Raw genomic sequence first — 16,720 nt, forward strand, 5'->3', positions numbered from 1 at the left:
CAGGCCCCAAGGAAAAAGTTTGAAAGGACCCCTGCACACCACCCAATGGTGAAAAATGTATATAACACATGTAATTTTGACAGGGAAGGTGGGCCCCTCTCAGCTCTGGGCCCCATAGCAGCTGCACTGCCTACACCTATGGTAGCTAAGGGAAACACATGAACAGACATTTATGAAAACGGCTGCACAGCCACAGACAAAGGTGCTGTCATAGCAACCTATGGGAAAGTATATGTAATTTTGGGTGTGTTTATAGTTGTAGTTAAACGTTTTGAAGCCGATTCAATTAGGAGCTAGGTTCTGAAGAAGCCTTTCATGATGATGTGCGTCTGCTGGGTATTTATGGTAATAAGCTTTGCTTAAAATATATCCCGCTGTTGGTATTCTGACTGTCAGGTTCCCGCTGTTCGGATTCTGACCGTCAGGATCCCACTGTTGGTATTCTGACCGACAGGATCCAGCTGTTGGTACTCTGAATATCAGGTTCCCGCTGTTGGTATTCTGACTGTCAGGATCCCGCTGTTGGTATTCTGACCGACAGGATCCAGCTGTTGGTTTTTTGACTGTCAGGATTCCGCTTTCAGTGTTCTGTCAGGATCCCACTGTTGGTATTCTGACTGTCAGGATCCTGCTGTTGGTATTCTGACCGACAGGATCCCACTGTTGGTATTCTGGCCATCAGGTTCCCGCTGTTGGTATTCTGATTGTCAGGATCCCGCTTTTGGTTTTCTGACTGTCAGGATACTGCTGTTGGTATTCTGACTGTCAGATCCCACTGTTGGTATTCTGACCGACAGGATCCTGCTGTTGGTATTCTGACTGTCAAGTTCCCGCTGTTGGTATTCTGACCGACAGGATCCCGCTGTTGGTATTCTGACTATCATGATCCGCTGTTATTATTCTGACTGTCAGGATCCCACTGTCGGTATTCTGACTGTCAGGATCCTGAATGCTGTGATCCTGACCGCATCTCGTTGTACTTGTAATATATGTTATTATCATGTTAAATCCGTTCTCTGTTAATCCTGTCATTCCATTATTGTATATAGTATTTAAGCAAACAGATTCATTTTTTTATTTGTATACTCTGCAAATATCTATTCAGATTTTTAATGTTTTTATTTTACTGTTAACATTGTTAATTTTGCAAATATATATTTGCACTGACTAGATGTACAGCTGTTAGCACAGTTTATATTTTCCTTTTTTTGTTTTTTGATCTCTCCTTTTTCTAGTAAAGTATTGATAATGAAGCAAATGTTTGTTTGCTTTTGGCAGCAACTCCTTATACTGTACACGTTTTCCTAAATGTCAACCTTTGTTCCGTGTTGCCGACATTCTTCTCTAGCTCTGTTAAAAAAATAAGATTTTACTCACCGGTAAATCTATTTCTCGTAGTCCGTAGTGGATGCTGGGGACTCCGTAAGGACCATGGGGAATAGACGGGCTCCGCAGGAGACTGGGCACTCTAAAGAAAGATTTAGTACTACCTGGTGTGCACTGGCTCCTCCCTCTATGCCCCTCCTCCAGACCTCATTTAAGGAAACTGTGCCCGGAAGAGCTGACATTACAAGGAAAGGATTTTGGAATCCAGGGTAAGACTCATACCAGCCACACCAATCACACCGTATAACTCGTGATAAACTTACCCAGTTAACAGTATGAACAACAAACAAGCATCACTCAACTGATGCCACATAACATAACCCTTTAGTAAGCAATAACTATATACACGTATTGCAGAAAGTCCGCACTTGGGACGGGCGCCCAGCATCCACTACGGACTACGAGAAATAGATTTACCGGTGAGTAAAATCTTATTTTCTCTAACGTCCTAGTGGATGCTGGGGACTCCGTAAGGACCATGGGGATTATACCAAAGCTCCCAAACGGGCGGGAGAGTGCGGATGACTCTGCAGCACCGAATGGGCAAACTCAAGGTCCTCCTCAGCCAGGGTATCAAACTTGTAGAACTTTGCAAATGTGTTTGAACCCGACCAAGTAGCAGCTCGACAAAGCTGTAATGCCGAGACCCCTCGGGCAGCTGCCCAAGAAGAGCCCACCTTTCTCGTGGAATGGGCTTTCACTGATTTTGGATGCGGCAACCCAGCCGCAGAATGAGCCTGCTGAATCGTGCCACAGATCCAGCGAGCAATAGTTTGCTTTGAAGCAGGAGCACCCAGCTTGTTGGATGCGTACAGGACAAACAGCGAGTCAGTCTTCCTGACTCCAGCCGTTCTGGTCACATAAATCTTCAAAGCCCGGACTACGTCAAGCAACTTGGAATCCTCCAAGCCACCAGTAGCCGCAGGCACCACAATAGTTTGGTTCAAATGAAAGGATGACACCACCTTTGGCAGAAATTGCGGACGAGTCCGCAATTCTGCCCTATCCATATGGAAAACCAGATAGGGGCTTTTACACGACAAAGCCGCCAATTCTGACACACGCCTAGCCGAAGCTAAGGCCAACAGCATGACCACTTTCCACGTGAGATACTTTAGCTCCACGGTCTTAAGTGGCTCACACCAGTGGGTTTTCAGGAAACTCAAGACCACGTTAAGATCCCAAGGTGCCACTGGTGGCACAAAAGTGGGCTGAATATGCAGCACTCCCTTAACAAACGTCTGAACCTCAGGCAGTGAAGCCAGTTCTTTTTGGAAGAAAATGGATAGGGACGAAATCTGGACCTTTATGGACCCTAATTTCAGGCCCATAGTCACTCCTGACTGTAGGAAGTGCAGGAATCGACCCAGCTGGAATTCCTCTGTAGGGGCCTTCCTGGCCTCACACCAAGCAACATATTTTCGCCATATACGGTGATAATGCTTTGCTGTCACATCCTTCCTAGCCTTTATCAGCGTAGGAATAACTTCATCCGGAATGCCTTTTTCCGCTAGGATCCGGCGTTCAACCGCCATGCCGTCAAACGCAGCTGCGGTAAGTCTTGGAACAGACAGGGCCCTTGTTGTAACAGGTCCTGTCTGAGAGGCAGAGGCCACGGGTCCTCTGTGAGCATTTCTTGCAATTCCGGGTACCAAGTCCTTCTTGGCCAATCCGGAACAATGAGTATTGTTCTCACTCCTCTTTTTCTTACAATTCTCAGCACCTTTGGTATGAGAGGAAGAGGAGGAAACACATAGACCGACTGGAACACCCACGGTGTTACTAGTGCGTCCACAGCTATCGCCTGAGGGTCCCTTGACCTGGCGCAATATCTTTTTAGCTTTTTGTTGAGACGGGACACCATCATGTCCACCTGTGGCAGTTCCCATCGATTTGCAATCTGCGTGAAGACTTCTTGATGAAGTCCCCACTCTCCCGGGTGGAGGTCGTGCCTGCTGAGGAAGTCTGCTTCCCAGTTGTCCACTCCCGGAATGAACACTGCTGACAGTGCTAGTACGTGATTCTCCGCCCAACGAAGAATCCTGGTGGCTTCTGCCATTGCCACCCTGCTTCTTGTTCCGCCCTGGCGGTTTACATGGGCCACTGCCGTGATGTTGTCTGACCTAATCAGCACTGGTTGGTTTTGAAGCAGAGGTTCCGCTTGACTCAGGGCGTTGTATACGGCCCTTAGTTCCAGGATATTGATGTGCAGACAAGTCTCCTGACTGGACCACAGCCCCTGGAAGTTTCTGCCTTGAGTGACTGCCCCCCATCCTCGGAGGCTTGCATCCGTGGTCACCAGGACCCAGTCCTGTATGCCGAACCTGTGGCCCTCGAGGAGGTGAGCACTTTGCAGCCACCACAGAAGAGACACCCTGGCCCTGGGGGACAGGGTGATCAGCCGATGCATCTGAAGATGCGATCCGGACCACTTGTCCAAAAGATCCCACTGAAAGATACTCGCATGGAACCTGCCGAAGGGAATGGCTTCGTATGACGCCACCATCTTTCCCAGGACACGCGTGCAGTGATGCACCGATACCTGTTTTGGTTTTAGGAGGCCTCTGACCAGAGTCACGAGCTCCTGAGCCTTCTCCTCCGGGAGAAACACCCTTTTCTGGTTTGTGTCCAGAATCATGCCCAGGAAGGGCAGACGCGTCGTAGGAATCAGCTGCGACTTTGAAATATTCAGAATCCAGCCGTGCTGTTGCAACACTTCCTGAGAGAGTGCTATGCTGATCAGCAATCGCTCCCTGGACCTCGCCTTTATGAGGAGATCGTCCAAGTATGGGATAATCGTAACCCCTTGCTTCCGAAGGAGCACCATCATTTCCGCCATCACCTTGGTAAATATTCTCGGTGCCGTGGACAGGCCAAACGGCAACGTCTGGAATTGGTAATGACAGTCCTGTACCACAAACCTGAGGTACTCCTGATGAGGTGGATAAATGGGGACATGCAAGTACGCATCCTTGATGTCCAGAGACACCATAAAATCCCCCTCTTCCAGGCTTGCAATGACCGCTCTGAGCGATTCCATTTTGAACTTGAATCTTTTCAGATAAATGTTCAGGGATTTTAAATTCAATATGGGTCTGACCGAACCGTCCGGTTTCGGTACCACAAACATTGTGGAATAGTATCCTCTTCCTTGTTGAAGGAGGGGAACCTTTACCACCACCTGCTGGAGATATAACTTGTGAATTGCCGCTAACACTACTTCCCTTTCTATGGGGGAAGCTGGCAGGGCCGATTTGAGGTAACGGTGAGGGGGCATCACTTCGAATTCCAGCTTGTATCCCTGAGACACAATCTGTATAGCCCAGGGATCCACCTGTGAGCGAACCCACTGGTGGCTGAAATTTCGGAGACGCGCCCCCACCGCTCCTGGCTCCTGTGGAGCCCCAGCGTCATGCGGTGGATTTAGTGGAAGCCGGGGAGGACTTCTATTCCTGGGAACTAGCTGTGTTGTGCAGCTTCTTTCCTCTACCCCTGCCTCTGGCCAGAAAGGACGCACCTCTGACCTTCTTGCTTCTCTGTGATCGAAAGGACTGCATTTGGTAATACGGTGCTTTCTTAGGCTGTGAGGGAATATATGGCACAAAGTTTGACTTCCCAGCCGTAGCTGTGGAAACTAGGTCCGAGAGACCGTCCCCAAACAATTCCTCACCCTTGTAAGGTAACACCTCCATGTGCTTTTTGGAGTCGGCATCACCTGTCCATTGCCGAGTCCACAGGACCCTTCTGGCAGAAATTGACATTGCATTTATTCTAGAGCCCAGTAGGCAAATGTCCCTCTGGGCATCCCTCATATATAGGACAGCGTCTTTTATATGCCCCAGGGTCAGTAAAATGGTATCCTTGTCTAAGATATCCATTTCCTCAGACAGATTATCCGTCCATGCTGCTACAGAACTACACATCCAGGCCGACGCAGTAGCCGGCCTCAGTATAGTACCTGAGTGTGCATAAACAGACTTCAGGATACTTTCCTGCTTCCTATCTGCAGGATCCATTAGGGCGGCCGTATCCTGTGACGGCAGGGCCACCTTTTTAGATAAGCGTGTCAGAGCTTTATCTACCCTAGGGGAGGATTCCCAGCGCATCCTGTCCGTTGGCGGGAAAGGGTACGCCATAAGTAACCTTTTGGAAATCAGCACTTTCTTATCGGGGGAATCCCATGCTTTTTCACATAATTCATTTAACTCATGTGAAGGGGGAAAGTCACCTCTTGCTTTTTCTCCCCATGCATATATACCCTTTAGTCAGGGACAGGGTTATGTGCAATACATCCTTCATTGCTATAATCATGTATCGGATGGCTTTAGTCATTTTAGGCTGCAACTTTGCCTCATCGTCATCGACACTGGAGTCAGAATCCGTGTCGACATCTGTGTCAACCAACTAGGATAGTGGGCGCTTTTGAGACCCTGACGGCCTCTGAGCTGCAGAATCAGACACGGGTTGAAACCCTGACTGATTATCCAACCTTTTATGCAAGGAGCTTACATTATCATTTAACACCTTCCACATATCCATCCAATCAGGTGTCGGCGCCGTCGGCGGCGACACCACAGTCACTTACCACTTGTTCTGCCTCCACGTAACCGTCCTCGTCAAACATGTCGACACAAACGTACCGACACACCGCACACACACAGGGAATGCTCTAATTGAGGACAGGACCCCACAAGGTCTTTTGGGGAGACAGGGAGAGAGTATGCCAGCACACACCCGAGCGCTATATAACCAGGGATGACACAGTAACTTAGTGTTTACCCAGTAGCTGCTGTTTATGATAATTTTGCTCCTAAATTTATGTGCCCCCCCCCCCCCCCCCCCCTCTCTTTTTACCCTTTTTCTACCTTGATACTGCAGGGGAGAGCCTGGGGAGCTTCCTCTCAGCGGAGCTGTGAAGAGAAAATGGCGCTGGTTAGTGCTGAGGAAGAAGGCCCCGCCCCCTCAGCGGCGGGCTTCAGTCCCGGGTCTGTGTAATAAAATGGCGGGGGCTCGTACATATATACAGTGCCCAGCTGTATATATGTGTCTTTTTGCCAAGAGGTATCCTAATTGCTGCCCAGGGCGCCCCCCCCTGCGCCCTGCACCCTACAGTGACCGGAGTGTGTGGGTAGTGTGGGCGCAATGGCGCACAGCTGCAGTGCTGTGCGCTACCACATGTGAAGACAGGAGTCTTCTGCCGCCGATTTCGATGTCTTCTTGTTTCTGCCGGCTTCTGACTTCTGGCTCTGCGAGGGGGACGGCGGCGCGGCTCCGGGAACGGACGACAAGGTCAGGTCCTGTGTTCGATCCCTCTGGAGCTAATGGTGTCCAGTAGCCTAAGAAGCGCAACCTAGCCGCAGTTAGTAGGTTTGCTTCTCTCCCCTCAGTCCCACGTAGCAGAGAGTCTGTTGCCAGCAGAAGCTCTCTGAAAATAAAAAAACCTAACTAAAATACTTTCTTATTAGCAAGCTCAGGAGAGCCCACTAAAAGCACCCAGCTCTGGCCGGGCACAGATTCTAACTGAGGTCTGGAGGAGGGGCATAGAGGGAGGAGCCAGTGCACACCAGGTAGTACTAAATCTTTCTTTAGAGTGCCCAGTCTCCTGCGGAGCCCGTCTATTCCCCATGGTCCTTACGGAGTCCCCAGCATCCACTAGGACGTTAGAGAAATAAATGTAATACATTACTACCTCCCCACTCGATCTGTACACACAGCTGTAGTCACACATGGCTTCCTAACGGTATCTGATACAGGTGACTAACACATTTCATTTAGTTACATGACAGTAGTTTTTGCAGAGCAAGGCTGTAAGCAGGGCCGAAACTAGGATTTTTGGCACCCGGGGCAAGGCAGTAAGTTGGCGCCATACTCCCCCCCACCACCACCACCACCGCCCCCCTCCCCTCATACACACACACACACACACACACACACACACACACACACACACACACACACACACACACACACACAAAAACCTGCCATATTAAAATATACAGATTATCAAAATTTTTGAAAAATAGGGGATACTATTGGACAATATTCCCCTACATGCCTCAAATGCCCTAAGCATCACATGCCCTCCCAGCAGCGTGTTCCACTACCAGGGGTGAATCTAGGAGTCCGAGCGCCCCTGGCAAAGTAAGGGGATGGGCGCCCCCCCATATTTGAAATAGGGAAGGCGTGTGTGCTGAAAACAGGGCATGGCCACAAAATAGTACCACAAATTCAAATTACAACACACAGTAGTGCCCCTTACTCATGTTACGCCACACAGTAGTACCCCTTATACACATTATGCCACACAGTAGTGCTCCTTATACACATTATGCCACACAGTAGTGCTCCTTACAGTGTGAGCCTAATTCAGACCTGATCGCTGTGCTACAAATTTGGTTGTCCTGCGATCAGGAAGTCGCCGCCCAAGGGGGAGTGTTAATTCGCCCGTGCAAGTGTGTGATTGCATGTGTAAAATATCCCTCAGTCAGCGGACAGCTGCAAATCCGTTTACAACTCACTCACCACTGAATGTTTTTTTCCAGTGTGTGCAGTCCAGGACTAACTCCTACAGTGCGAAAAGAACAGGTTGATCGGGTTAGGAGCTGACGTCACACACCCTCCAGAAAATGCTTGGGAAAGCCTGTGTTTTCCCTGACACGCCCAGAAAACCACCAGTTACCACCCACAAAAGGTCTCTTCCTGTCAATCAGCTTGTGAATGGCTGTGTAATCAAAATTTTCGCACCAGCTTCTTGCTGTTTGGTGACACGTGTGTGCATTGTGGTGCATACCCATGCACAGTCAATCGATAATTGCCCGCTGTGCCCACAGCAGCAATCAGGTCTGAATCAGGCCCTGTGGCCAGTATTTAGCAGCAGCAATTTACCATGATTTATTAACCTGCCCGGGAAAGTATCTATGGTCAATGTAGTAGGGAATACCAGAGCTGGTGGCTGCCAATCATACAATATGTGAACAAACAGAAGCAAATCCTGTCCCTCACCACACAACTGACCCTAAGGATGACAGATAAACACAATTTACGTAATGTAATATTTCTTCTAAATTTCTGAATAATAAACTTTTGGCCTAGCGGTGCCGTGAATTGTTTTTTTCTGATTCTCTAGGGCGCAGTGATTAAAAAATGTTTGGGATCCACTGGGGTAGTGTGTTCTTCTCCATATTGCCCCCCCCCCCACCCCACACACACACACACACACACACACACACACACACACACAAACACACAAACACACACAGTGTTCTCTTTTCTATTACCCCGTGCAGTGTGCGCCACTGTACATCCTCCCTCTCTCCACAGTGTGCAGTGTGCTCCTACTCACAAAAGGATCCGTTTGAACAGCGCATTTTCCCTGGGCAGGGGTGCTGATGCTTGTCACCTCCCGGCCGCTCCTCACCCCTCCAGCTGGACCTGCAGGAGCTGCTGCGCCCCGCTCCCCTCATCAAGCACTGTGGCACACTGGTCGGCTAGAACGGGACGGGTGTCACCGCATGTACTTACTGTTAACAGCGCCGGTGCCCACTACCGCACTACCGTGATAAAGCGCTAAATAAACTACAGCTCCCAGCACCCCTTGCTGCCGGGAGCTCCCAGCAGCAAGGGCTGCTGGGAGCTGTAGTTTTAGAGCGTCCTTACTGTAGTGCGGTACTGAGCACCGGCGCTGTTAACAGTAAGTAGATGCAGTGCGAGTCTCCGTCCTGGCCAGGCACTGCTCAGAGGGACTGGGGCACACTAGGTTCTACCCCTGGCCGCGGATGACACTGCCTGGTGGCGCCCCTCCTCAGCTGGCGCCCCTGGCAAGTGCCATCCTGGCCAATGGGTAGATACGCCCCTGTCCACTACATGCCCCCCTGTATGTCCCCATACATTGCACTATATCATAACACTACATCACTGCACTACATTCCCCTATCCACTGCACTACATTACTATACTACATATCCTATATGGTACACTAAATCACTACACTACATGCCCCTATACACTGCACGACATACCCTATATGCTACACTACATCATTATTACTACATCCCCTTATATTCTACACCACATCAGTGCACTACATGCCCCTATAGACTGCAATACATTACTACACTACATACCCTACAAGGTACACTACATCCCCCTAGAAGCTAAACTAAATACTCTATCTGGGAGGCAAAGCGGAGGTTGATACTGCTAACTGGGAGCACAGTTATGATAAAAAGTCTGTCTTTAAACTCACCACAAAGCTGCTGTAGTGAAACTCAGTGAGAGTTGGAGGTTGTCCAGGCTCTTAGTTTCCACTGTCAAGTGGATAGCTAGCAGAGTGAGCCTTTGATTTCTGTAACCTCGGTGACTGCACCTGTTAACAAGCAAAAGCCTGGGTCCTCTCAATGGTGTGTAGCCAGCAGCTTGTTATACCCAGGTTGGTGCTGGGCAGGCAGCCGGGATCATAGCCTGCTGAAAAAAACAGCACCAACAGCTCGCTTCCATAGCTTGCACGGTGCACCATACTTGCCTACTTTTGAAAACCGGTTTCAGGGAGAATATAGGCAGCAGTAGAATGTTCCGCACATTGAGGGGCGTGTCTGGCTCCACCCAATGGGCGTGTCTAGCTACACCTATTGGCATATCTTTTGCCACTCAGGGGTGTGTCCCATAGCGGTAGGTGAAATCTAAAGTCACAAGATTTATCAAGCCTTGGAGTGTGATAAGTTCGGGTGATGGGCCCAGGAAATGCTTTTTTAGGGCTCCCAGGCACCTGTTTACTCCTTACATAACGTTCCTATAGAATGCTATCTGATTCAAGGTGGAGGAGGATCTTGTGTGTGCTACAATCCTCCTCCTCCACATGTGGGCACTACACCAGCAGCAGCAGTGGCGCACAGAGCACTTGACGTCTGCATGATGTCCTCTCATCCACACCCTGACCCATTAAATCCAGACTTACCCATGTGCAGTCCGGATTCCTGACGGGGGAGTGGAGAGTCAGGGATTTTTTTCTTTATAAACTTTCCGGGGCAGCGGGAGACTGTACATTAAACTGAGGTTCTCACTCAAGATGTGGGAGGGTAGGCAACTATGGATCAGGTATGTGGATATTATTATGTAGAGGTAGGGACCTGTTACTGAGGGTAGGGACGGACATGGAGAGGGTTTATCTGGGAAGACATTACCTTGATCTTGCACTGGAATTATCAGTTTCTCTCCTCACTACATGCTTAGTTTAGTCAGAGAAACAAAGCTGAGGGGCGTGTCTGGACTGGGAGGGGGCGTGTCAGTGCTGCTGTGTTATTATACATTGTTGCACTGCCTCCGTGCTGACGTCTGATCTAAATGCTGCTGTCTCTCTCCCTCTCTGTAAGGCAGGGGAAAAGCTGGGGGAGACAGACAGACAGTGGGGGAATTGAAAGCCCACTACCATAGTATCATCTTCATGTGGCTGCAACCTGTACCTGCACGGCTGCACTGCAGACACTGCTGTGGGTGGATCCGTCTCTGTGGCTGTGCACACTGCAACTACAGCGACTGCCTCAGTTCCCATCACCTTTCACACCAGTGACCAGCAGCAGGAGATGCATGCACCCTGCCCACCCTGACTCCGGCACTCAGCTGAGCCAGAGATCACTGCCACTACCTGGAGATATAGCCACATGACGTCTTCCTGGGACTCCCTCCTTCCGTGGCTGCTATTCTGGCCCCGCCCCCATCACATCCAATTGTGCAGGCGCAGTCCGTATTCTCAACTGGGCATTGAGGAATCCGGGAGATTTAAGTATGTTTCCGTGGCAACGGGAGACTCCTTACCGAACCGGGAGTCTCCCGCAGAATGCGGGAGGATAGGAAACTATGCGGTGCACAACACGCTAGTTGCAGCACTGCATGGCAAAGAAGAACGTTTTTGGCAGTAGCCGGCATAGGAGAGATCCCAGGTACGCACAGCGTCGGAGCTAGCTGCAGGCAGACAGGTGGGTCAGAGACACTGCCCCGGAAGCTGTCTGCTGTCTCACTGGAGCAGCACAGCACTGCCGATAAAAAAAACCTAAACAAAACCCTGCTCCTCTGTAACTCCTCAGCGCCCCCTCAAATCCTGCACCCGGGGCGCATGCCCCCTTAGGGGCCCCCCTAGTTACGGCCCTGCTGTAAGTCTGCCAGTCACTTTCAGCTGCCTGAAAATGATGTACTATAGAATATACTTCCCTTCTGGCAATGCAAATGGATGAAACTTAGCATCACGGTCATGTTTAGTTAAATCTAAATCACTGTAGGTACATTATGTCTGTTACACAGCTCAGTAATGCACATTTATGATATACATGAAAACCCATTGGTCATAAAGACTGAAAACCATAATGACTTCTAGTTAGTAGCTATTCAGATACTACTATATATAACTTTTCTCAATGATACTATTCTCATCAAACAGAAAGAGAACGCATGTATGAAGAACAGATACAAACGTTTTCATTTAAAAATGATATAATAGTTTAGACATACATTAAAACATATATAAATAATACAAATTATTTATAAGTGCGTTCCCTATTCCTTGGAGACATTGGGGGTCATTCTGACCTGATCGCTCGCTGCAGTTTATCGCAGCGCAGCGATCAGGTCAGAACTGCACATGCGCCGGTGCCGCAGTGCGCCGGCGCATGGCTGACAGCCGACGGCTGTCGTTGCCTAGCGATCGCCTCTGCCTGATTGACAAGCAGAGGCAGTCGTGGGGCGGGAGGGGGTGGCACGTTTTTTGTGGGCACGGTCCGGCCAAAGCAGGCGGTGCCGGACTGTGTGGGGGGCGAGCCGCAGCGGCTGTGTAACGTCACACGCAGCCGATGAGAGCCAGGCAACGACGAGTAGCTCCCGGCCAGTGCACAAAAGTTGCGCTGGTTGGGAGCTACTCCTGAAGTAAAAAAGCATCGCCGATGTACGATGCTTTTGTATTTCAGTGACGGGGCAGGGACTGACATGTGGGGCGGGCTAACCCTGTGCTAGGCGTCCCCCGCATGTCAGTGTGGATGATCGTAGCTGTGATATATTTAGCACAGCTACGATCAACTCGGAATGACCCCCATAGGGGGTTATTCAGACCTGATCGTAGCAGCAAATTTGTCAGCAGTTGGGCAAAACCATGTGCACTGCAGGTGTGGCAGATATAACATGTGCAGAGAGAGTTAGATTTGGGTGGGTTATTTTGTTTCTGTGCAGGGTAAATACTGGCTGCTTTATTTTTACACTGCAATTTAGATTTCAGTTTGAACACACCACACCCAAATCTAACTCTCTCTGCACATGTTACACCCCCCCCCCCCCCCCCCCCCCCCTGCAGTGCAGATGTTTTTGCCCAACTGGTAACAAATTTGCTGCTATGATCAGGTCTGAATGACCCCCATAATTATCAAATCTGTTAGCTACCCAGAAACAGTTCCACTCAAATGGTCTATCCCTGTCTGGGACTAGATACTATGAAATTCCAAATATGTGTAGCTGTTAATCACTTGTAACCATAGAAACAAACCCATAGAGGTGTCTGCTAGAGGGAGGCATTCCTTTTGCTGGCTGTCAGATCTCGGATGTCAGGATACCCACGCCGGAATCCCGTTACCCGGAGAAATATTAGCAGTCGGGATCCCGACAGCTGGCTGGAATCCCCACTAGGGTGGTGGTCAACACCACCACCCGAGGGGGAATATAACCCTGTGGTGACCAAAGGTTGCCACCGGGCCCAAAGCATGGCGAGCACAGCGAGCCTGCGAGAGGACACGCTGTGCTCGCCGCCAGTATTCCGGCTGTTGGGATCCCAGCGTCGGTCTCCTGACCACCAGAATCCCTGCTAGATAATGCAGATCAGCTGTTCTTGCTGTTAGCTTGGATTTAAATGCGCACAACTGGATAGTCACAATGTCACACTTGCAGACAGCGTTATGCTGAAATCCCCCCTATAAACACATCCCAGAGTTCTCACCATCACAGTCAGTGGCTCTAGCAAGCTCTGGGAGCGGCCGGTGGTCTGCTTACCCCAGCCGGGGTCCGGCGCTAGTGATGTGATGCAATGTTGTTCTAGAAGCAGTAGGGGGAGGGAAGACGCTGTTGCAGGTAGATGCTCAACTGTTTCTGAGGGATGCGCTCAGCATTTCGATACCGGCGCCAAAATTCCAACATCACTCGGGAGACCGGCGCCGGAAAACCAACAGCCGACAACCTGAAGGTAAGTGGCGGGGGCCCTGTTAGGGTTAGGGCTCGGAAGGTTATGGTTAAGCACTGGGGCGGGGTGGGGTTAGGCACGATGGGGGTGGTTAGCCCTAGCTGCCATCCCACGAGGGTCAGCCCTAGCCGACTGCCCCCAGAGGGATAGGCTTAAGGCAAGGGATGTATGGGGGAAAAAATGCTTACCCCCTCCGATGTCAGCATCTACAATGTCGGGATGCCAGTGTCGGTCATGTGACCACTGGCATCCCGACAACCAGGATTGTATACCGAAACCCATTTCTGAGTAGCTAACAAGCTTGATAATTATGTCTCCACGTAAAATGGAATGTACCTATAAATAATTTGTATTTCTTATATACGTTTTAATGTATGTCTAAACTATTATATCATTTTTCTATTAAAAAGATTGTACAGTATCTGTTGTTCATATATGCACTCCTTTTGATTAGAATATTATCACTGAGAAAAGTTCCATGCTTTGAGGCAATCCAGGTTGCTATTTGAGAGCTGCAATAATTGGTTATTAGGGTGATCAACACAATTGTTTATATCTATTGCGCCTGATTATAATTGTTATATTTTGCTATTCAGATACACAGGTCTGATCACCAAGGGTTCCATCCTATAGTGACTATGAAGAAAAATGATGCAAGTGATTTTAATTGGAGCCAGTTACACTATGCTTCTAGATAACTAATAAGGACCAGCAGAATGTACTTTATAATGATCTAATGTAGAGGTCGTTACTTTCTGCAACAATTTTATACGTTTTTTATGTACTACAGATTGGACCGTTTCTGCTGGGATCGGCTTAATTACATTTGCAACACTGGAAGCCACTGGGATCTATTTTAATTTAAGTAAGGAGAAATTATGGGAGTTTCTGGAGATGGCCTGTGTGGCATTCAACAGTATAATATGCAAATGATATTAATATAATGATAAACTCCTGTTAATAATAGCTGTATAAACATTGTGTGCGTGTGTGTGTGGAGGGGGAGGGGTGGGTGTTTCTATTAATTGTATTTGGAAAACTTGTGTTTCATTATTAGAACTAGAATTGTATTTACTCCTTTAAAGTACCTGTATATATTTCACAGGGTGCCAGTACTGTATTTTAGAATATTTATAGCATAATGCTCTTCCTAATGTAAATGATATAACTATTATTCTGTAGTGGGAGGACTTTGCCGTGTACATTTATTGTACAATCACTAAACTTGTACTTGTGTCCTAAATGCCTCTCTCCCTTGTTCTTGCCAGTTGACAGAATCCGCAATGTTGTACAAGGACTTCTACCTCTCCTCGGAAAATCTCCTCTAGGTAAATGTACTAACTCCAGATCTGCACCAATACATTCATATTCTGGGCATGGTGCTGAGTGGGACATAAATCTGCTGCATGTGCTCCTATATTGGGACGCAAAGTGCCAACATATGTCGACGTCCGTGGTGGCCATTTAAACTACCTTATAATACTGCATGGATCCATCTGTGTGTGCGAGTGCCCATATGTCTTCATGCATTAGCATCACTCTGCCTGCTGGCAGCCCCCATCATTGATATTGCCACTTACCATCCCCTTATGCTGCGTGCAAGTGATCGGTCTGAAACAGGCATCCCTTCTCCTTACGCATGCTTCGCCCGAGCGCAGAAGTCTGGCTACACACTCCCATGAAACAGACCTTTTCCCTGCCTCTGCACAGTAGATGCCCAGTGGCTGCCCAGAAAAGCTAATTTCACGGACAGAGCAATCTGGCCACTCACGTAGTGAACCATCCACTATTGTATGTTCCATGAAGGTGCGTATGCATAGTGCAGCACATGCGCAGCAATGGCTTCTTGCGACGCATGCGCAGTTCACTGATAATCGCATGCATCTGAATCAGACCCATTGTGTGCCCGTATGCAGATAGGGGCACCTCTTGCAGTGCACCCGCACCCTATCCGTACACTTGCTTTGGTACCAGTCATCATCATGAATACGCACTGCATCAGCCTTATATTAAGTGCAAGAGCTACACCTGGAAGTAGCTGTATTTGCACTTACGCCCAACACTGCATGACCTGCTGATGCACAAACACATTCTTACAGAACTTTGCCTACGTGAGATCGACCCAGAACAGCTCAATTATGCCCCAATGACACATCATATAATGTATATATAACTTACACATAGATTATATAGAAAAAAACAGATGAGCAGGAGATAAAGTGGGTGGGGATAGAACAACCTGTAGCCAGAGGATTAGAATATTAGAGCATCACTAAGGGCCTGATTCTGAATCGTACTCAGTCACGGACGTTCTTGCATCTGTTGCTGCTGTTGCGTCTGTGACTTTATGCATATGCCACTACAGAGCCCTCCCTGGTGTACATCCGTGTGTCTGACTGTGCAAGGACTGAGCCCCCACTGACAGCAGCTATAGGTGCTGCATAACCGTCTGGTGCAGCTTTAGATGCACCATCAAGACTTGTACCAGCCCTATTACAGGGGCAGTTTCTCCATCCTAGTATGGCCTCCTCTGTGTATGGTTGAGCATCTCTGTACGCAATTATCAGTGACACACCTGATACACTCCCATATGGTGTAACATCTCCGTGTGTCTTTTTAGCCACCCCTCAGTTATCTCCCAGTCACCGTCCAAGAACGACCCTTACTTTTCTGCTACCATGCATCAAAATCTGTACTGTGACTCTGTGTCAGGATGCATGCGCTGTGCTAATCACATGCAATGTGCAGACAAAAATATTGCTTCCCTCCATCTGATTCAGAATCGCGCCCATAGTGTTTAATCTCACCAAACCCCTACCTGTCCACATGGAAGTATGAGGTGGGGGGGCTACATCAATAGGAGGGTTTGTCTCCATATACTACCAGTGGGAAGTGGTGGAGCTCTGAGTAAGCTCTGCAGGCTTCTCCACTTAGATATATATAGCTAATAATAATAATAATAATAGTGAGTCAGGCAAACAAAGTATTTATTTCCACAGTCCATCACACCCGGATTGCTTCATGTGCACATAATGTTAATTCTATGTAAAGTGCTGTGTAATATGGATTCGCAATATAAATAATATGAATTATGTAATAAATAATAGCCCTTAAGGCTATATAACG

The 16,720-nt window shown here is 48.6% G+C and overlaps 1 protein-coding gene across 1 annotated transcript in view; it reads left to right on the forward strand.

Annotated features, from left to right (window-relative positions):
• Nucleotides 1-16,720, forward strand: part of TMEM40 (transmembrane protein 40) — a 116,291-nt gene that overhangs the window by 97,473 nt on the left and 2,098 nt on the right. The window contains exons 10-11 of the mRNA XM_063938827.1: nucleotides 14,385-14,459; nucleotides 14,863-14,922. Of these exons, the coding sequence (XP_063794897.1) occupies nucleotides 14,385-14,459; nucleotides 14,863-14,922 (135 nt within the window). The remainder of the gene's footprint in view (nucleotides 1-14,384; nucleotides 14,460-14,862; nucleotides 14,923-16,720) is intronic.

This window comes from Pseudophryne corroboree, chromosome 9 (assembly GCF_028390025.1).
Source record: "Pseudophryne corroboree isolate aPseCor3 chromosome 9, aPseCor3.hap2, whole genome shotgun sequence".
NCBI lineage: Eukaryota > Metazoa > Chordata > Amphibia > Anura > Myobatrachidae > Pseudophryne > Pseudophryne corroboree.